The 21,454-nt window shown below is 39.9% G+C and overlaps 7 protein-coding genes and 1 non-coding gene across 8 annotated transcripts; 3 read left to right on the forward strand and 5 right to left on the reverse strand. All coding sequences in view use genetic code 12, as the record gives it.

Moving 5' to 3' along the window:
* The first annotated feature begins 1,735 nt into the window (after positions 1–1,735).
* GRS1 (glycine--tRNA ligase) lies at positions 1,736–3,998 on the forward strand. The gene has a single exon (XM_064918033.1). The coding sequence runs from the start codon at positions 1,914–1,916 to the stop codon at positions 3,870–3,872; it is 1,959 nt and encodes a 652-aa protein (XP_064772156.1). The 5' UTR covers positions 1,736–1,913; the 3' UTR covers positions 3,873–3,998.
* Positions 3,999–4,067: 69 nt separating this feature from the next.
* PRD1 (metalloendopeptidase) lies at positions 4,068–6,125 on the reverse strand (the record flags this gene model as incomplete). The annotated part of the gene is made up of 1 exon (XM_064918573.1): positions 4,068–6,125. The coding sequence occupies one exon, from the start codon at positions 6,123–6,125 to the stop codon at positions 4,068–4,070; it is 2,058 nt and encodes a 685-aa protein (XP_064772157.1).
* Positions 6,126–6,739: 614 nt separating this feature from the next.
* On the reverse strand, positions 6,740–7,560 carry RJT20DRAFT_65558 (uncharacterized protein). The gene has a single exon (XM_064921138.1). It carries the CDS (start codon positions 7,266–7,268, stop codon positions 6,852–6,854), a length of 417 nt encoding a protein of 138 aa, XP_064772158.1. The 5' UTR covers positions 7,269–7,560; the 3' UTR covers positions 6,740–6,851.
* A 298-nt stretch (positions 7,561–7,858) lies between these two features.
* On the forward strand, positions 7,859–7,958 carry RJT20DRAFT_t162. The gene has a single exon. It is a non-coding gene; the product is annotated as a tRNA-Pro (tRNA).
* Positions 7,867–10,237, reverse strand: RJT20DRAFT_112141 (uncharacterized protein; the record flags this gene model as incomplete). The annotated part of the gene is made up of 4 exons (XM_064915781.1): positions 7,867–8,691; positions 8,749–9,508; positions 9,632–9,934; positions 9,992–10,237. The coding sequence occupies 4 exons, from the start codon at positions 10,235–10,237 to the stop codon at positions 8,165–8,167; spliced, it is 1,836 nt and encodes a 611-aa protein (XP_064772159.1). The 3' UTR covers positions 7,867–8,164.
* Positions 10,238–12,233: 1,996 nt separating this feature from the next.
* On the reverse strand, positions 12,234–13,895 carry RJT20DRAFT_146996 (uncharacterized protein; the record flags this gene model as incomplete). Its single annotated transcript, XM_064918896.1, has 2 exons — positions 12,234–13,627; positions 13,868–13,895. The coding sequence occupies 2 exons, from the start codon at positions 13,893–13,895 to the stop codon at positions 12,234–12,236; spliced, it is 1,422 nt and encodes a 473-aa protein (XP_064772160.1).
* Positions 13,896–14,751: 856 nt separating this feature from the next.
* Positions 14,752–17,889, reverse strand: RJT20DRAFT_131578 (uncharacterized protein). The gene has a single exon (XM_064918034.1). It carries the CDS (start codon positions 17,555–17,557, stop codon positions 14,921–14,923), a length of 2,637 nt encoding a protein of 878 aa, XP_064772161.1. The 5' UTR covers positions 17,558–17,889; the 3' UTR covers positions 14,752–14,920.
* A 2,760-nt stretch (positions 17,890–20,649) lies between these two features.
* Positions 20,650–21,362, forward strand: RPS27A (40S ribosomal protein eS27). Its single transcript, XM_064918035.1, has one exon. The coding sequence runs from the start codon at positions 20,770–20,772 to the stop codon at positions 21,016–21,018; it is 249 nt and encodes an 82-aa protein (XP_064772162.1). The 5' UTR covers positions 20,650–20,769; the 3' UTR covers positions 21,019–21,362.
* Positions 21,363–21,454: the final 92 nt, after the last annotated feature.

Below are 21,454 nucleotides of genomic sequence, written 5' to 3' on the forward strand. Positions count from 1 at the left end.
AAGAACATACACAATAGATGTACTGATATCAGTTTGATGTATAAGTAAGAACAATAGCGGACTCAACATACCATTTCACTAAGCCTAAGCCTTGCTCATCATACAACTCTAGAATTAAATAAATGATAACTCACAATTAAATATGAGCTATTCTCGTTATTTTCCCTATTTTATTTACTATGCACGTAGAGCTATTACTTTACTCCCTGGCTCTAGAATGAGTATACAATAAATACTCCCTATACTCTGAAGACTAACACAATTGGTACTCTACAACATAACTACACATTAATGCCCGCCATAATCTCTACTATACAAAAGGTACTGGCTACTCACTTTCTTTTCTAGGCACCAACAATGATAATTAGGTATTCACTACTTGTTACTCTTTCACTGTCTACTCATACTCATTTCTCATTGCTCATTACTTACTACTCACTAATCACTATTCTCTCATTACTCACTCATTTACTCACTATTCTCTCATTACCCACTCCTCACCATCAACACCACCCCCATAATTTACTCTCATTCACTCGTTACTTTCATTTACTCGTTACTCTCGCTACTCTCTTATTACTCTCACTTTTTACTCACTATTAACTTCTAACTGTTGACTTATTTACTCATTTCCTGACTATTCTCCATTCACTCACACTATCTACTTACTATTTACATATTACTCTCATTACGGTCACTATTTTACCTCACTCACTACTCTCTTTCCTCCCTCACTATTTACGTCTTCACTACTCAGTACTCACCAATACCCATTACTCACCATTCCTTGCTATTTACTCATTTACTCAGGCGCTCACTGTCTATTTATTACACATTACTCTACTACCTATCAACACATTTACTTACTACGCATCTACTCACTCACTCATTATTAACTCCTCTCTCACTCTTCATTTACTTACACTCTCCATTTCTCACTACTCGCTCCCTTACTGACTCACTTATTAGTATTTACTCTCTCGCTACTCAATGGTCGATACTCGCTCACTATTTCATCACTACTCATTATTTACTCATTTACTCATTTACTCATTTACTCATTTACTCATTTACTTATTTACTCATTTACTCATTACTCTCACCACTACAAACATATCTACTAACTCTACTAACTATCTACTAACTATGAACTAATCTACTCATCTACTAACTATCTACTAATTTTCTACTCATCTACTAACTATCTACTAATTATCTACTAACTACTAACTACCTACTGACTATCTACTAACTATCTACTCATACACTCACTCCTCAATTACTCACTCACTTACTCTAACACTCGCTTACTCTCCCACTTTATTCTCACTATTTGCAACTCTCTCACTACTCCTTCACTATTTACTCACCACTACTAACTACCTACTAACTACCTACTAACTACCTACTAACTAACTACTAACAGTCTACTAGTTATCTACTAAGTATCTCCTAACTATCTCCTATCTATCTCCTAACTATCAACTCATTTACTGACTACTCCTCAATAACTCACTCCTTAATCTACTCACTCCTTAATCTACTCTCTCATTAATCAATCCCTCATTTACCTCCCTCACTAAACCTCCCACTAAACCTCCCACTAAACCCTCCCCTACACCACCTCCCCTACACAACCTCCCCAGTCGTGCCCTCACCACGCTCTCGAAAAAATCTTTCTGACTCAACTTTCTTCTTAAGAAACAACTTTGCAACATTTTCAATCACTTGGCGGCTACTTTTCTTTATCACCATAAACAGTGTCAGCAGTTCGTTCAGTTCCAAGTTAAGTCCTACCACTTTACGACTAGCAGCACCTCCTCCCACATAACTCGTGTCTAGCAACCATTTTTGCATCCATCTTACCCCGAAACCTCAACAGGACCGTCATTTCCCGTTATTGCACCTTGAAAATGTCTACTGCTGCTGTTCCCTTCAACAGAGAAGCTTTGGACCAGGTCTTGAAAAGAAGATTCTTCTTCGCCCCCGCCTTTGAAATCTACGGTGGTGTGTCTGGTTTGTACGACTATGGTCCTCCAGGTTGTGCCTTCCAGGCCAATGTCATTGACACTTGGAGAAAGCACTTCATCTTGGAAGAAGACATGTTGGAGGTCGACACTACCATGTTGACTCCCCACGAAGTGTTGAAAACTTCCGGTCACGTCGACAAGTTTGCTGACTGGATGTGCAGAGACTTGAAAACTGGTGAAATCTTCAGAGCTGACCACTTGGTTGAAGAGGTCTTGGAATCCAGATTGAAGGGTGACAAGGCCGCCAGAGGTATCGTAGTCAAGGAAGAAGAAGACGAAGACAAGAAGAAGAGAAAAAAGAAGGTCAAGGAGATCAAGAACGTCAAATTGGCTGACGAAGTCGTCGCTGAGTACGAAAACGTCTTGGCCCAAATTGACGGTTACTCCGGTCCTCAATTGGGTGAATTGATCGAGAAGTACGAAATTCACAACCCTGCCACTAACGGTAAATTGGAACCACCAGTTGAATTCAACTTGATGTTCGAAACTGCTATTGGTCCTTCCGGTAACTTAAAGGGTTATTTAAGACCAGAGACTGCCCAAGGCCAATTCTTGAACTTCTCCAAGTTGTTGGAGTTCAACAACGATAAGATGCCATTCGCTTCTGCCTCCATCGGTAAGTCTTTCAGAAATGAAATTGCCCCTCGTGCTGGTTTGTTGAGAGTCCGTGAATTCGTCATGGCTGAAATTGAGCACTTTGTTGACCCAGATGACAAATCTCACCCTAAATTCAAGGAAGTTGAACACATCAAATTACGCTTCTTACCAAAGGACGTTCAGGAGTCTGGTTCTACCGTTGTCATTGAAAAGACCATCGGTGAAGCTGTCTCCAGCGGTATGGTTGACAACGAGACCTTGGGTTACTTCCTCGCCAGAGTTTACTTGTTCTTAGTCAAGATCGGTGTGGACGCCAACAGAATGAGATTCAGACAGCACATGAGCAATGAAATGGCTCACTATGCTTCCGATTGTTGGGATGCTGAATTGCAAACATCTTACGGTTGGATTGAATGTGTTGGTTGTGCCGACAGATCTGCCTACGATTTAACTGTTCACTCTGCAAGAACCAATGAAAAGTTGGTTGTCAGACAACCATTACCAGAACCAATTACGGTCGAAAAGTTCGAAATTGCCATTGAGAAGAAAAAGTTCGGTCCAAAGTTCAGAAAAGACGCCGGTGCCATTGAGAAGTGGTTAGTAAACAGAACCCAATGTGAATTAGAGGACTTGGGTAAGGAATTAAAGGAGAATGGTAAAATTGAAGTCGCCGTTGACGGTGTTGAAAACAAGGTCGAATTAGGTACTGATTTGATTAACATTGAGAAAGTGAAGAGAACTGAACACATCCGTGAATACACCCCTAACGTGATTGAGCCATCTTTCGGTATTGGTCGTATCCTTTACTCTATCTTTGAGCACCAGTTCTGGTCTAGAGAGGGTGATGCTGACAGAGGTGTCTTGTCTCTCCCACCATTGGTTGCTCCAACCAAGGTCTTGTTGGTTCCATTGTCCAACGCTGCCGAATTACAACCAATTGTCACCAAGGTCTCTGCTTTCTTGAGAAAGCAACAAATTCCATTCAAGGTGGATGACTCCTCCGCTTCTATTGGTAAGAGATACTCCAGAAACGATGAGTTGGGTACACCATTCGGTATCACCATCGATTTCGATTCTGTCAAGGACAACTCTGTCACCTTAAGAGAGAGAGACTCCACAAAGCAAGTCAGAGGTTCTTATGAGGACATCATTGCTGCCATCAAGGAAATCACTTACTTTGGTACTTCTTGGGCCGAGGGTACTGCCAAGCTTACCCCATTCGACTCTCAAAGTACTGACGCTTAAACTTGGCGCTTCCATACTTAATAATGTTTACATCAATCTCACATTACATAGAAATTGTTTGTAGTTCCTTTTTCTTATAAATACACATTAACGACTAGAAACTTTATTTTGTAATATACGAAAAATCATTATATTCACACATACAGAACTATACTAGCTATTTTTAGGTTACCGGTGCTTTTCCAACTTTGGTCACTAATTACCAAAGATTTCCTCCAAGAAGGCATCTGAGTTTGGTTGTCTGCCAAGGAGCTCAACGAGGTTGTCAATGATATCTCTAGAGCCACCTCTCTTTAAGATTATGTCTCTATATCTGATACCATTCTGGACATTCATAGGGTCTTTCTTGAACAAAGTGTAATAGATGTCAGCTGAGTAAACTGACAGGTACAAATAGCCGTAGTATCCACTCTCGTATCCACCAGCAATGTGGCCGAATGAGGCATATCCCTTGGTAGGAATATGATCGCTAGACACAAGAGCAATCTCGTCACGCATTTCATTCCATTCCTTTGTCAAGTCCAAAGCATCCAATTCTTCCTTAGTAGCAGTAGTGTGCAACTTCATGTCGAAAAGGCCAAAGTGCAATTGACGCAAGTTGAATAATCCGGTATTCACATGCTTGGACTTTATTAATTGGTCAATTAATTCATCGTTAATTGGCTCTTTAGTCTTGTAGTGAGATGACAAGTTTCTAAGCTCGTCCTTAGACCAAGTCCAAAACTCCAACATTTGAGAAGGAGTTTCTACGAAATCTCTCTCGACATGAGTTCCATGGAATCTGGCGTACTTCGTCTGGGACAAGATATTGTGAACACCGTGACCCAACTCGTGGAAGAAAGTAGTTACCTCATCATGCTTCAATAAAGAGGGCTTTCCAGCAGTAGGCTTAGTGAAATTACAGACCAAAGTGGTGACAGGAGTATGTCTAGTTACTCCGTCTTCTTCCAAGAAACCTGCTCCAATACCAAAGTTGGCGGCGTGGCCATATTTACCTTCTCTTGGGTGCAAGTCAAAGTATATCCATCCCATGAACTCCAATGAAGGCTTGCCATACTTAATGTTTTGGTACACAGCAAATTGCTTAACATCCTCGTGCCAGGTGGCTCCCTCAGCAGGCTTGTCAATCTTGACGAACTTCATATCGAACAATGTCTCGTAGAAACCAAGCATTTTTTCAATGGTTTCATCCATTGGAAAATACTCGGAGATTTTGGTATTGTCGACCTTGTATTCCTGTTCCAATAAAAGCTCATTATAGTAGTTAGAGTCCCAGATGTAGTACTGATCTTGAGACTCCAAACCTCTAGCGGCCAAGTCTTTGTTCTTAAACTCCTTCATGGCGTTTAATTCCTTTTGGCCAAGGGGAACCAACTTTTGCTTCAAATCGTCCAAGAAATCCAAGACCGTCTTCTGATTCTTGGCCATTCTGTCCTCCAAGACATATTCGGAGTAAGTTTTATAACCCAATAACTGGGCCAATTCGAATCTGGTTCTGATGATCTTGTCCAAAATTTGGGCATTTTCAGGACACTTGTTCTGATTGGCAATGAAAGCCAGCTTCCTTGTTGCTTGATTTTTGGCATGTTTCAAGACTGGGTGAAGATCAGGATACTTGAACGTCATTTTGTGCTTCTCGACGCCGTTTTCAGTGACCTTTTCGAATTGGTCGACCACATCCTTTGGTACGCCGTCCAATTCTTCAGTAGTGTAAAGAACAAAGTCCTTCTCTTCATTCATGTTCTTGGAGAAGGTCACAGAAAGAGTAGACAACTCTTTCTTCAACTTTTTGATCTGTTCACGTTGCTCTTCTGGTAAGTTTAAACCGTTTCTCTTGTAGTATTTAACGACTTTATCTACCAAACGTTTTGTCTCAGCATCAATGGAAACATCGTCCTTAATTGTGTCGTGCAACTTGCTGAATACCTTGAAAACATCAACTCTAAGAGACTGTTCAATGGAAGCCTGTTCCATAGCCTCTTCTGCCTTGGTGGAAGCATCTCTCAATTCCTTATTGGCTGAAACATACTGGTAGAATGTGACCTGGTTCTCCAAAAGGTAATTCTTGTGCTGGAGTCTGACATAAGGCTTCAAGACGTTGTCTAATGTGGGGTTCTCCACAGTAGCGATGTGATCGTAGGTGTCCTTCTCCTCCTTGATCAATTCTTCGGCAATCTTACCAACTTGTTCAGCAGTGTGGTTCCATAATGGAAAGCTTTCTTTCGAAGCCAATGCTGTGAAATCGACACTCATGGTTAATTGACCTTCAATGGTAACTATAGTTAGGAATTTTTCACTTTCTCCAAACTTCATAACTGTCCCGTTTGGGATAAGAAGCCCTACATATACTAATGGATATCATGGTAGCGCTTGTTCGGTGGCCAGTGGCCGTTTCCAGAGTGCCGCCCATGACACGGCAAAGTTCATTACCGAAGACGTGTGTACAGACAACAGTGGTAGGTTTATCAGGCAATTTAATTAGCTGTGGTTCGAAGCCAATGCTGTGAAATCGACACTCATGGTTAATTGACCTTCAATGGTAACTATAGTTAGGAATTTTTCACTTTCTGCATACTTCATAACTGTCCCGTTTGGGATCAGAAGCCCTACATACACTAATGGATATCATGGTAGCGCTTGTTCGGTGGCCAGTGGCCGTTTCCAGAGTGCCGCCCATGACACGGCGAAGGCTTCATTACCGAAGACGTGTGTGCAGACAACAGTGGTAGGGTTTATCATAGGGCAATTTAATTAGCTGTGGTTCCAGATAGGGATGTAGGGAGTTCTTGTTTCGGCAGGAGTACAGGATTAGCCGAAAGCTTCTGGAACATGTCGGCTACTGGTGGGAGAAGAATGGATCTCGGTAATGGCATTGTAAGACGGGTAGTCCATTGGATTCTCCAGTTTCCTCGGAAAGTAAGGAAGCCAAGGAAGAGGGCATGATATTGGAATATTGAGGTGGATCTGTTGGCTCTATAGCTAGTGACGGCAATGGCATTTGCGGTGGTTCTTTCTCTTTCCTCTCCCCTCGAGCTCTATCTGTTCACTTTTTGCAACTGGTTCTGGGCTCTTGATACATCTCACTATTTGGAGGTGTAGTATCAATTTGGCATCGCCTTTGATAAGCGCTAGAAGATACCACGTTGGAAGGTATAATCCCATGAAAAGTAGTATTCCCCATAACGAGATATCGCCAAGGGTTCTCTGTAGAAGTACATAGCCAGTAGTAATCCATAACATATGAAGAAACAAGTAGCGGATTGGGATTCTGGGCATATCTCCTGTAGTCTCGTTGCTGGTTCGTACTGAGGGCATAAATAGGTTCATGGTGAAATAGGGCAAACCAAGGCAAATTACGTAGCTAATTAAGGAAACTACTTCATAGATAACAATCATTTTCCCACAATAACAGGCCAGTAAACCAATTATATACTGGATGTGTAAACTTCCGTATAGCGTTCTCCAAGATTTAATGTAATGTATTCACGGCAGTGCAAAGGGCTTACAAAGTCAGTTCCAGGGAAGATCGAATGCAATTTTCTATATTTATCTTACATCTACTAGCAGAAGTTCCTCTTCTGTTGTAGTATGCCTATTCTATCTCTCTCCCTCTTTTATATATAGCGCTTTACTTCATCACACTATATAATTAGAATTCTTAAATCTTTAGATTTGGCACCCAAACGCAAATATTCTCTAATAGTGAGATATGCAACATTTGATATTTTGCAGCAAATTGAAAGAAATACACAACCTGACTTAAAGGGGTTTAAAAAGTTTAGAAATACCTTTCTTCGAACGACGTACCATAGGGGAAAAGCCTATATTCTAGTTCTTGTTTCCACACCTTGTGGTTATGCTAATGGACTCTTACCACATAGACACTATTTACACGGCGCTACCAAATTCGCATTTAGATGCGGCGCTACCAAATGCAAATATTGTGCTCTCACAATGGGCTGTGTATTCTTAAACAAACAATAAAAGGGCGTGTGGTCTAGTGGTATGATTCTCGCTTTGGGCTAAGATTTAACGATCTGAAATCAAATATGCGAGAGGCCCTGGGTTCAATTCCCAGTATGCCCCTTTATTTTTTTCAACAATACAATATTATCAATTGTAACTTTGTTAATATTCAAAGTCAACTGCCAACCGGCACTTCTACAAAGAAATATTCTTTTTTTTTTTTATCTATTAATAGACCGAGATTATCGATCTTCATGCAAGTTGGTGAATTCTATAACCATGAAATGAAATATATATGCCTACTCATATATAGAGAAGAGGGAATACTAGATTACGAATACCTCTACCAATTTACCAAAATCTAGTCCATCGCCACTGTTTATATCAAAAATCTTAATCCCATCCAAATTGAATATTCCCTTGGAAATACCTATGAGCTTAATGTCCGTTTCAAATACAGTATTGGAGTCTAAGGGCCCAATCCTTATGTCATTATTCAATATTATGATTCCATTAGTACTCATCTTTAACGTATTGTACATGGAATATAATTGAAGCTTATTGTATACGATAATGTCGTTATTACTCGAATTTCCTGAAGTAGCCTCGGAATTCAACAAATTGGAAGAGGATACATTGCTGGAGCTTGTGGCTGTACTGTAAATAGGATTGAAGTTGATGGGGTTCTGGACGAGGAGAGACAAATTCAATCTATTAGGAGAGTTGTTGATAGCTTGAATCTTCCAATTAATCACCTCGCCTAATTTAACATTCAATTTACCTTTAAAGTTGAGCTTCAAACCAGCCAAAGTCGAATTATTACCTGTAGTTAAATTAACAGTAACGGATGAAGCTGACGAAGATATTTTTGATTTATTCATCTTTCTTCCATTTAATGCACCAGGGAAACTTGCAACACTGTTTAAAGAAGCATTTGAAGTAGACTGACCGCCGTTGTGATTTCCATAGATGTTAGGGTTTGGACTTTTCGATTTATATATGTTATTCAACACTGCCGATTTACGAGTGTTTAATGACTTCTGGGATTGCAAACTTCCCAGATTCGGGATAACTGGTTGTGATTGTAATTGAGAGTAGTTGTTGGACGTCTTCAAGGAGTTATTGATCGGAGGTGCAATGATACTGAAATCCAAATATGGTGACCATGCTGTTGTTATTGTGCCACTAATGTTCTCATATGACCCCATGGAGGGTGAAAATTTTTGAACCTGTAAAACCAACTTAATATTTACCGGCCTTGAGAATTGAAGATTGTTACTTTCCACGTTCTTGAGCTCATTGTCCAAAAACTCGTTATTAATTAATCTGTATGTCAAGTTTATGGATTCCTGTGACCTGAATTTCAACGGGAAGTCGTAGCCATCAGTCTTAATTTCCTTGATTTCCCCAAACTTAAAATCCATAAGAAGGCTCTTGATGGTAAAGTAATAGTCCACACTCTCACCCATTGTTTCCCCAACCAATTTTGAAAACTCTTCTGACGACTCTATGTTTAATGTTGCCAATAGGATATTATTTCTACCAGCTGGTTTTGTAGACTTTATTCGTATCACGAGAGACACAGAAACAGGCACTCGTATTGTTGCTTTTATGGCTTGATTTACTACAATAGAGTTTTCCAATATGGAATTCTCTGCAGTGACTAACTCCTTCAATTCAGGTTCACTTGTATGGAGGGTACTCGTAGTTCTTCTATGTGATGAGCTATTGTTCAGTTTGATTATTGAGCCTGATAATTCATACTTTTCGGTGGGGAGTTGATTGGATGATACTTGGTAATTCATTTCTGAGAGAAGGTTTCCATCTCTTCCGGGTACGTAATCGGGCAAGGCTTCGTCATCTGAATTTTGAATATTCTGTTCGACCACTTCTGAACCAACCACTCTGTCATTGTCATGGAGTACACAAGACAAGAAAAGAATAGGATTAGAGAACTTCCTTCGAGGATATGTAATTGGCACTTCGAACTTCCATATTCTACAATGGGCCTCTTCTGTTTCACTATATCCGTCCAAAACTATGTCGTCTTCACTGAGGTAAGTATCTAGTATGCGGAAGTTATTGATGGCAGATATCTGGTTGTCAATTTCATTGTCATTATTGGGCTTGTCGGGAGATACGTTGAGATTGACGTATTTCTCTGGGTTCTGATTCTCCACGATGTCTGCTGGAAGAATGGTTCCGTCTAGCGATATTGAAGTCTTCCCCTGGTGGGAGTTGTCCTTGTCTGTGAATATGATGTAGCCGACAATGGCTTCGTCGAAGAAGACGATTTTTCGATTCCGATTCGCCGCCTTGAGTAGGAACAAGAGTTTGTCTAGATCTTTGATGTCGTGGAGCTTTTCCGGCTGTGACGGTAGTACTATCGAGACACTCATTGATGTGGATTTGGATGAGATAGTAGCAGGCAAAGTCGGGGAATGAATGGATGATCCAAACAACGAGATAATCAATTACCGATTAGCCAATTACCAATACTCAATGACACGCAAACAAAGAACAAAAAGAATCTATCAACAACAAATAAGGAAAATATAAAGAAAGATATCAAGAAAAGAAATATAAAGAAGAAAAATATTCAGAAGAAAAATATAAATAGAAATAGAAATATAAAATCAATCAACAAATAAAAGAATGAAAATGTCACTCTCAAACAAAAGAACAAAAGGGAAAGGAACAAATCAAATTAACTCACAAAATAACTCACAAAAGACAAGAGAGAAATGAGAACAGAGAACAGAAAACTGAGAACAGACAACGGAGTGATAGAAAGCTGGCGATAGGAAAATAAATGTCTCCAAAAGCATAGAAGATGCTTCTATCGTTCCACTGCAGTGAGGCAGGGAGGCTGTAACGAACGAAGAGTGGGTGTAATGAGAGAGTGGGAGTAATGAGAGTGGGAAAGTAATGAGAGTGGGAGTAGGTAGGTTAGCGAGAGAGCATTGAATGAGAGAGCATCCTCGTACTGAGATTCGTAGTGATACAGTAACCAATTGGTTAAACAAGTAGCCTGGAATGATATAAATCGTATATTCGCAGTATCGTAGTGTGATAGTAAGTAGAGTGATGTAGTGATAGAATTGTTTTATTTTGCCATGTTACAGTCTTACCATGTTACAGTCTTCATCCTTTCATATTTCAGTAGTTCATATTTCAGTATTTCATATTAACTATTCCATATGAATGTCTCCACAGTTCAGTATTATAGTATTACAGTATAACACTGCGTTCAGCACAGTGCATCCAGTATTACAGTATGTCCAGTATTACAGTGACTCTAACATGTCAACTTTTTTTTCGCGAGTCTAGTATTAATGTGAGTCCGTATTACAGTGCGTTCACTATTTCCTCACTGGGTTCAACACACACAGCCCTTGTCTTCTCCTTCTTCCTCCTCTTCCTCTTCTCCATCCAGTGATCTACAATTTTCAACAATAAGGTTTCACTAGCGAACAGGACAAACTCGCACTAGCCAACGATATGATCTGGCATTGACGTATGGGAGCGTAGGCAGGTGTGTGAGCTGGAACGAGGAACAGAGAGGTGAAATTGTATAATTCGGCGGTATGTGGCGGGGACAAGGAACTGTCACGGGGAGGCGACACCGGCACGAGGTGGTTTCTCGCGCCGAAGAGGAAAAACTCATTTTTAGCGAGGCGCAAAGGCTGGTAGCGAGCGGAGGAGCAGTAAGCACAGGGGAAGCCATTTGGGAGAAGCCTACAACGACTTTAAAGAAAACAATGACAGAAAGAAAGAGAGAAAGAAAAGAAAGAAAAAATGGATTTACGATGGCATTGAGATGTCAATGGTTGTTCGGGATCTAGAAAAGATCTAATAATGCAAGATGATAAATGTGGTCCCATTGGGCCAGATATTGAGCAGTTCTGCTACCAAAATTAAAGGAACGAAAGACTGGCCAAAGAAGCAAATAGTGGGAAGAAATAGCTTCAGATGAAACTATTCATGTAGACCAACCCCGGTGACAATCTATATAGTAAAGTCATGAAAAAGTCTCCTACATTAAATGCGTTCCACACCATTTTTGGTTTATATTCTTCTACAAAAGGGTAATTCATCATCGCTGTGTACTCTCACAGTCTACGGAAGTGGCTGCGAATTTGGTAACGAACTCTGGTAGTTGCAAAAAGATCGGTTTCCAATAAATTTTTGGCATTCCTATCCATTCAGGGACTCTGTTGATGATGAAGATTGCAATTCTTTGTAATTATTTCCATTAGCTCTTCTTTTCTTCTTGTTGTCAACTGTGTCCCTTAGTTCACTAAAAAATCGGCCCACTTGACTTACCTCATGGCAAGCAATCCCATCTACAATCTAATAATGAATTAATTTTATTATGCTTTCGTTAAATAATCATCAATATCCTATGTAAAGGCCTCCCTGCCTTTCGTCCAACTCGTCAACTATGTAATTCACAGCATCCGATTTGGGATCCCACCCAAGCTTGGCTGTACACTGTATGTTCTTCAACATAGGCAATCTGCCTTCGTTAAGTGCAACAGCCAAATCAATAGGGTCTAGCTTTGTAGTCGTACCAAGCAGCCCACTACTGTTAATGTATAAAGTTCTGAGCGGTCTCGGGTAGTCTATGTATTGCAAATTCTCCTCATCAAAGAACGTATTTGAAACATAGTCCACAGAAATCTCGAGAACTCTGAGATTAGGGCAGTAGATGAACACACTGTCCAATGAGTTCATTTTAAGCCCACGCATGGGGTATTGGACTTTCAAAGTTGTAAGCTTACTTCCAAGCTTATTCATCACGGCTCGTAAACCCAAATCACTTATGGAAGGACAATGGGCAAACTCCATTTGAGTTATCGTTGGTGGGAACGTCAACTCACTCAAGAAATCGTCAGAGATACCTCCTGAGATCCTAAGATAGGAGAGCTGCGGAGGCCAGCTTATGCTCTTGAAGTTGTTGACTTCTATGGAAGATCTTGGGAATGACAAGTGTGTTAATTTATGAAGATTGCGGATCGAGTTGAATAGTTCTTCAAGGTTCAATGTTTCTGAAACAAGACTTAAGTCCAATACTTTTAACTGCTCACAGTTTTTCAATGCTATCAACGGGCCCAAGCCAAAACTTGTCTGTGGGGCAACAAACATTTCCAAGTTCTTCCTGGATCTCTTCAATAACTTAGCCACAAATGCGTTTTTGCCCGTCTGAATTATGTATGAGAGGTCAAGCTCTCGAATATGATTTCCTATAGTCTTACTATTGGATAAGGTATCCACGAATGAGAAGAAGTTCGGAGCTCGGAGTATTGGTCGACTATATATCATAGGAAGTGCAAGCAGATAAAACAACTTGCAAACTCTTAAGAATTTGGGTTTGAGCTTGCCCTGTGCTAGAAGGATCTCAAATATACGAACTATCACCTCGACCGGAAAGTTCATTAGACTTTCTTCGTATTGTTGTATTTGATATGCTTCTTCTATCTTTTTCAAGTACTCTGAATTTCCGTTATTTATGCAACATCTAAGTACATCGATCTTCTCGAACTGGGATCGAGGCCATATCTTACTGGTGTACAGCAGCTCTTGATTAGTAAGAACATATACTGACCTGATATTGAGGTTGCTCTTGACGTCGAAATCTTTGTAATTTCCATATGGATCCTTGGCGGCCATCATCGCCTGGTCTTCTTCCTCGAATTCCTCATCGCTGCTGTTTCCGTTGGCGAAGTTGGACTTGTAGACGTACCTCTTGTACGGAGGCCGTACCTTTTTGGGACGTCGTTTATTAGCTATGATGGATACTTGGTTTGCTGGGTGTTTTCGTGCAAAAGCCTGCTAGAAACTATAGATTCCGAACTTTTTCCCCGAGTCCCGGAATATAGATACAGCTACGAGCTAAATACACTCAACTATACTACAGATCAACTATGATATACAAAGAAGAAATCATACAAATTAATTCATTTAATTCAATGGGCCCAAAAAAAAGAACCGTCCTTCATAAGAATTCCTGCACCACTGAGGCTGACATTTGACAGGCTTTTGGATTTGCGACATTGAATGCGGCGTTAGAGTGGGTGGGTGGGTGTTGGAAAGGATGGGGGTGGGGATGTTATGAGTATATTGGTGTAGTGTGAGAGGTTTTATGGAGTGTTGTGAGAGGAGATATTGGAGTGAGAGGTGTTATAAGCATTATGAGTATTAACGTTATGTGCGTAATAAGTATGTATGAGTACTATGAGAATAATGAGGATTGCGATAACAATGAGTACTATGAGGATGTTGAGTACTATGAGGATGTTGAGTACTATGAGGATGTTGAGTACTATGAGGATGTTGAGTACTATGAGGATGTTGAGTACTATGAGAATATTGAGTATTATGAAACTTGTGAGTATTAAGAGTACGATGACTATAATGAGTGTAATAAGTAAGTATGTGTACTATGAATATAAAGAAATATTATGAGTCTAAGAACTATTATGAGTTCTGTGAGTGCTATGAGAACTCCCAGTGTCATATATGGCAATGTCATAATGTCATAACGTATAAACGGTACAGGACAATTTCCCAAAGGAGACTTTTTTTGGATTTAAACGGCGGCTGACAGAAAAAAGAAAGAAGAAACCGTGCAGCAGAGATTGAATTTAGCTGCAAAATTCTGGAAAGAAGTCATTTTAATAGGGAATGATGGTACTGTTTTTGTTTTTGTTTGTGTTTGTGTGGGAGGGGGTCGTTGTTCTGGATGATTGGAGTAAGTAAAATATGGGGAATTTAACTATAAAGAAGTTGAAAAAGACTGAAGAGGATAAGTAGTTCAGGATGAATCGATACAGTATTACTTGCATAGGATGCCTTAAATATGGAAATTAGGTATATTGCTGAACATATTGTGCTGAAGGGATGAAAGATTGAAAAATACAACACATAGCCTTGGAAAACCCACTGAAAATACAGTCGCTCTATTCTCTTAATTGACCACTCGTAACAATACCTGCAAATACTTCATTAGTTCTCATACCGCCGACTTCACAGCCTACATTTATTTGGCCTTTTACTTTCACTCACGCTATTACATTAAATCATTTCTCGTTATATAAAACTACAGGGGAATTAATTGCCCTACCATCATTATAAGACTCCTCCCGCAACGGCGAAGCTGGCTCAAGGTCGTAATGGTGCGCCAACTTATTAAGTAGAATGGCTCGGGTCTTTATCGGATGCTTTTGGGTGTTGGTACTAGATTTTCCATCTCTTCCGGAGGGTAGATGGAACTTCTTCATTCCTGGGAATTGATCTCTGGAACCACTTTTCGAACCATAAGAAGATCCTCCTTTCTTTTGATGATGAGCAACAGTATCGCTCAGATCGTTAAGTAAAATGCCACTCAAGAATAACAACGGGTTCAATATGAAAAACTTGATGTAAATCTTAGGAAAGAACAAGATAACACTTAAGCAGAAGGCCATTATATTCAAAGGAATCTTGGTAAAGACAAGAATCAAGAAACTCTTAACATGTCTTATGGGGTCAATATAAATCTCATTGAGTGTATTCGCCCAGTTGATCATTGCATTGAGATTCATAAAGATATACTTGTTCAGAACCTCCCAAAGAATGAGTTTGAAAAATTCTACCTTTTTAAAGTATTCATCATAGTTCAGCTGTAACTGCCTTTGGATTATAGGAAGGACTTTGCTCTCCAATATATATGCGATTATAAGAGGATTCTTAATAAGATCTGCAAGAGAAACTTCCTTTCGAATCGACTTTATAAGATTCTTTGTCTTCAGAATCACTGATTTTTTATTGCTCGAATTTTCTCTTTCAACAATCAATGGGTTGGCCCAAACATAATGCTGACATTCTGATTCGTATCCAACGTCATGGCTCAAACTCACTTGTGTTCTTCCTCTATCATCTTTAAAGATTTCCCTTGTTATCACGTCCTTTATCGAGGATGAAAAGGGAAATCCATGCAATGAGAAGTGCTGGTCCTTCTCTGGTTCTTCAAGATTGCCATCCTCATTGCCAACTGCCTGGTCCTCGGTCTCTTGCTCTTTCAATGGAAAGAACTGGCTATCTCCAGAACCTTTAGCTACAGTTTCTATAACGGTAGTCGGTGAAGCCAAAGGTGACGTCCTTTCCTTTTTCTTAATTTGTGAAAGTGGGGAAGAAAGCTTTTTGCGTGGTGAACTACCTTTTGCAACTCGTTCTGGGCTTGAAAGGTAATCCTCATTTTCTTCTAATATCGTTTGCATGCTCGATATCTTGAAACCAGGCAATAACGTGGACTGTTGAATTTCCCTCTTATATGCCCTAGGAGATAACGAGTCAGCAAATGACTCAAGAACGGGACTGGAAGTAGGTGTGGCAAGTTTTTCAATATTCAATGGAAATGGCTTCACAAACTTCAAATCCTTTTCCTTAGCTTTCATTTTGCTTAACTCGTCGAGTGCCTTTTCAAGCTTTCCGAGATTGGAATTGATGTTACAGAACTCCGAATTCTGAGTTTTAACTAGCATTTCGATCAATTCTTTTTGCAATTCTGACGTGCTTTCAAGCTGTGAAATCTTATGCATGCTTTCTTCATTATTAGTCTTAATCACATCGCTGAGTAAATCTTGCTGCGCTTTGTAGTCAACTTGAGACGCATGTAAGGAGAAATCTACAAAGCGGAATAGCTGCTCAAAACTGTGTCTGAAGTACCCCACCAATCTGGAATCATGAGTATTCGAGTTTTGCGGCAAAAACAAATCTAAATTGTTTTCAGTAAGTAATTCGTACTCAGCACTCGCTGGAATCAAATTATCGGTACTGTTTTCCTTGGAAATCGGTTCAGAGAAAGCCAGAATGGAAGATCTTTGTACTGAATCGGTTATAGATAAGATAACCCGGAGGAACAGCCAGAACTGAAACAACCCAATATTTAAGTTATTGAAAACGATTTTTCTTCTCGATTCTTCGACTATCACGTAGTTTCTTACCCAGACCATCAATCCGGAAGCAAACATAGATAGAGCCAAAGAAGAGAGGATTGCCAACTTCTCATAATACATAATTCTTTTAACCATACGGATTTTGGATTCAAGTTGTTCATCTTCTCCAAGCCGTTTTTCATTAGTAGGAGATCCTATGTGATTTGCGCCCATTGACTTGGAATTAAGGATTTTCGAGTTTACATGGTTGATAAGCTTTTGCTTTATATCTTGCAATTGGTTCAACCAATTCCACGGCCACTCTACGGTTAGTTTCATTGACCAGCTGACCACCACGATCATAAGCGCATCTGTTATAGTATTAGCAAGGTAATCACCTGAACTAGTATCTATATTTGCACCGGGTATGAGGACGGCAATCACAGAAGGCAACAAGATGATAATCATAGTGAAGTATTTCACAGAAGTGCTTTGGGCCGTACTACGGGAATCATTTTGCAGCGAGTAGAGCGGGTAGATCACAGATTCGAGATCCGAGTTAAGTGAATCAGGGTCTTCGTATGGATCTACTGCTGATTGATGAGCATAGTGATTTTTAGCATTATGGGACGATTTTGCAGAGCCATTGGAGTGTTTTCTGTGCTGTTTCGAGCTGTAGCGGTCTCTTTGTGCTGAAGTTGAAATGGCATTATTGTGGTCTGGTAGAAAGTACAGTTGTGAAGTGTGGTGGTTGATATCTTGGTGGTTTCTTTGGTGAAGTGACGACTGGTCGAACTTCATTGCGTTGTGTGATTGTGGGGTATGTATAAGATTAAGGACATATAAGAGGCGAAATGGGTGAAATGAGTTTGTGACTGGTAATGATATAACGAGGAGGATTCTTTGGTGTGCTGGTGATGAAACACTAACAGAAGTGGTAAGTAAGGTAAATAACAGAGAAGATCAAGGTACTTTGAAAGTTTTAACGGTATAACAAGAGATCAGTTCGTAGAAGAAACAACAATATTCAAGATCAGAGGCTTGGAATCACAAAGAACAAAGAATAGAGACATAAACAGGATAGATAACTATATATATAATATAATATATATAATATATACATACATACATACATATATATATACATATATATACATATATATACATATATATATCTACCACATACAAATACATATACACAATGCATACACACTACAATATATACACATTCATATACACATACATTCATATACACATCCATGTACGTTTATCTACAAAGTACTACAAACGCCTAGCAACCCAGATCAGTCCATCCTACATAATAAACAATAGTAACGAACAGGTAAACTACACAGTACATAACAATATACATAGCGACATTCAGAATAGTACATATTTAGCGACTAATACATAAAATATAACCTTATGGAGACTTCTTAATAACCACACTGTTCTTTTTATTCACAGACAACTCAATACCCCCACGCATGGTAAATTAGAGCTTCATGTATGTTTCTGCAATGTCTATAATCTATACATCGACAGTTCCAACTGTATATCCATTTTAGCTATGGAATAACAACAACAGAAACAATTAATAATATTATTAATCAAAAGACCAAGAAATTGTCATAAACCACCAGAATAACCAGAATAACCATAATAATCAAAATATTCATAATAATTTTACCTCCAATTTTACCGTTTTTGACAACACCATAACGATCCTACTCCATATTCTACCTGGCCAAGCCGACACCATAACAAACCCCATATTCGTTCAATAATAAATACGGTTATTAAGCTTTTGCTAGTCCTAAACAATAGACACTCGCAAATAATAATCACCAAAATCTCCCCTCCAACATAACCGGCAACTCCAGAACTGGACTACTCCAGGAATCCAAGAGCTTAATTGTCTATCTCCGCCCCTCCGCTGCAGTAACAACCATCACCTAATAAGCCATCGCCCGAGCATCGAACTTTAATCTTCAATTTCCCAAGACCGTGTCGAATAGTCTTGGATTTGTTGTTATGGTAATTTTATCGTAAATGTAGCATATCCTACATACTGAAAAGTGGCAGCCAAAGTAATTCCCGATCTGTGCAGCAATCACGAAAGCAAAATTTGCAGCTGCGCGAGCTAAACTATGGAGATAGGAAGTACAGTAGGACAAGCACCAGAACCTAGAACTGTGCACGGTGAGACTAGATTTAGTGGATACACGAGATCGCCGGCGACTGGGGACTTGGGTTTAGTCGGTTTGTATTTTTAGGTTGAAAGGAACCGTATCTTATGTCCCTGGCGGCGGTTTACGGACTAGAATATGTAGATCTGGAGTTGATAACGTGGTTGTATCATTGGTAGATCATTTCCTGCAGAAGGAAACGGAAGAGGACAATTTTCGGTTATCTCTGATAATCGTGATTTTCAATTACAAATTTACGGAGAGAAGAAGTGGTTCCGGTTCCGAATTGCAGTGAGAAGGCTATATTACCATTATTGCAGTTGGTCTGACTAAGATTTACCCCGAATTACACCTTTTCAAATCTTATTTAACATAGATTTGCCATGCTGTTCTTGATCGTGAACAGTACATCTCCTATTGTTGTTGATGCTGCAGCAACGGCCGAAAATGGGCCCTTCACCATGTTACTGCGGCCGCCCCGCCTGGCAGCCAACATAACCTAATACCATACTAATTAGGGCGATGGAACCACTAACTCGTTAGCTACGTTCATATCTATCTGATTCTACCATAGATGTAAATACTTCCCACGGCATCACTCTAGTGATCCCCGATCCCCGATCCCGATCCCCTCCTTTCAATGCACCTTGACGGTTTCTACTTATCGCACATCTCTTCTCATCTCATTGCATGTCTCTATGCGTCATCTTCGCTACCGTGTGGGCACACTCCTATCACCAGCCAACCGCCATTAAACCATCATTGTTTGTCTTTCCTATTCAGGGTAAATACTGTGCAAGTAGTACGACTATACAGTACCTTGATTCTACGCATTCATGGTGCCATAAAGTAGTCAATGTGACTTGTGGATGGTTAACAAAGTCCATTGAGTTTGCTCAGCACTTGGAATGAAAATGTTTCTTCATGAGGTAATCTTGAAAGTTGAAGGGATTCGCCCATGTAAATTTACCATGTCTACTAATACTTCTCACCAGATCTGATTTTTCAGTTATTCGATGTCGTCGCTAGTTAAATGTTCTCTCACCATTCACTCGATAGAGGAAGATCTTCATACCTTCATATAGTACTTACTCACTATGTACTGTCTATAGTCTCCATATACACTGTACTCTCCATACTCTGTACTCAGTACTCTCTTCACTCTCTATATACTCTCTACTGTCTATATACTCTCTACTGTCTATATACTCTCTACTGTCTATATACTCTCTACTGTCTATATACTCTCTACTGTCTATATACTCCGCGCTTTGTACTCTCTATATACTCTTCACTCTCTTCACACTCTCTCACTCTCACTTTCATTCTCTATATACTCGACCTCTTTCACTCTCTATTAGACTCTCTATATACTTGTATACTCTCTCCACTCTCTACATACCCACTTCACTCACTCACTCTCTCTCACATTACACAGTACCCACCACAGACCCACCACTCACCACTCACCACTCACCACTCACCACTCACCACCCTCACTCCCTGCACAAAACACCACCCTATCTCTTTACCCTCTTCCCACCCTTCCCTACTTCTTCTCCCTCCTTCTTTTGCATCCACACGACATCTCTCACTCTCTCACTCTCCATCTCCCACCCCAAAGAGGGGCAAATTCTTGATTAGATACCTCTCACGTGACAAGAATGAGAAAATTTTTCACGTCCCCTTCGTCTCTCCTCGTTCCAGTTACTACCAGTGCTGGGATGTTTCTTTCCATACGAAGATTGATACCAGCAGTTGATATATCGATATTACTCTTGTGTTCTTGTTGAATCGTCCAGAAATACATATCTATCAGTCACCATGGTTTTAGTTCAAGATTTATTGCACCCAAATGCTGCCTCTGAGGCCCAACAACACAAATTGAAGACCTTGGTCCAATCGCCAAGATCTTACTTCATGGACGTCAAGTGCCAGGGTTGTTTGAACATCACCACCGTGTTCTCCCACGCACAAACCGCCGTCACCTGTGACAACTGTTCTACTGTCTTGTGCACCCCAACCGGTGGTAAGGCCAAGTTGACTGAGGGCTCTTCTTTCAGAAGAAAGTAAATGGATAGACTGTAGTAGGCGCCGCCACAGCTCGTGGACGATGTCCATTCTACGTTTGCATAACTCCTAGCATTTCACTCATCCATTTTACGCTAATTTTAACAACCCTCCTTGTTAATCACTAATGACAGCATGTTTTTTTACCCATCCAGTCTGGCCAGTACCGTCAGACGAACATCCTTCAGTTTTTATCGGTTTTGACATACACTAAATCCTGAACATTTAATGTATTATAGATATATTTGGTTCCCAATTATATGTTATTTGTTGGAAAAGTCTGGTTATTTCACTCTACTTCTTTATTTATCGTTTAAACATCTTAATAAGATATATTTCTTACAGAATTCCTAGCCAATTGGGCAATGTAGATTGTAGAATTAGATGATATTGAATAGTATCATATAGGTATGTTAGAGATGACGATTCAGTTGCTTCG

The sequence above is a fragment of the Scheffersomyces xylosifermentans genome (assembly GCF_036884685.1).
Source record: "Scheffersomyces xylosifermentans strain CBS 12540 chromosome Unknown RJT20scaffold_8, whole genome shotgun sequence".
NCBI classification, from domain to species: domain Eukaryota; kingdom Fungi; phylum Ascomycota; class Pichiomycetes; order Serinales; family Debaryomycetaceae; genus Scheffersomyces; species Scheffersomyces xylosifermentans.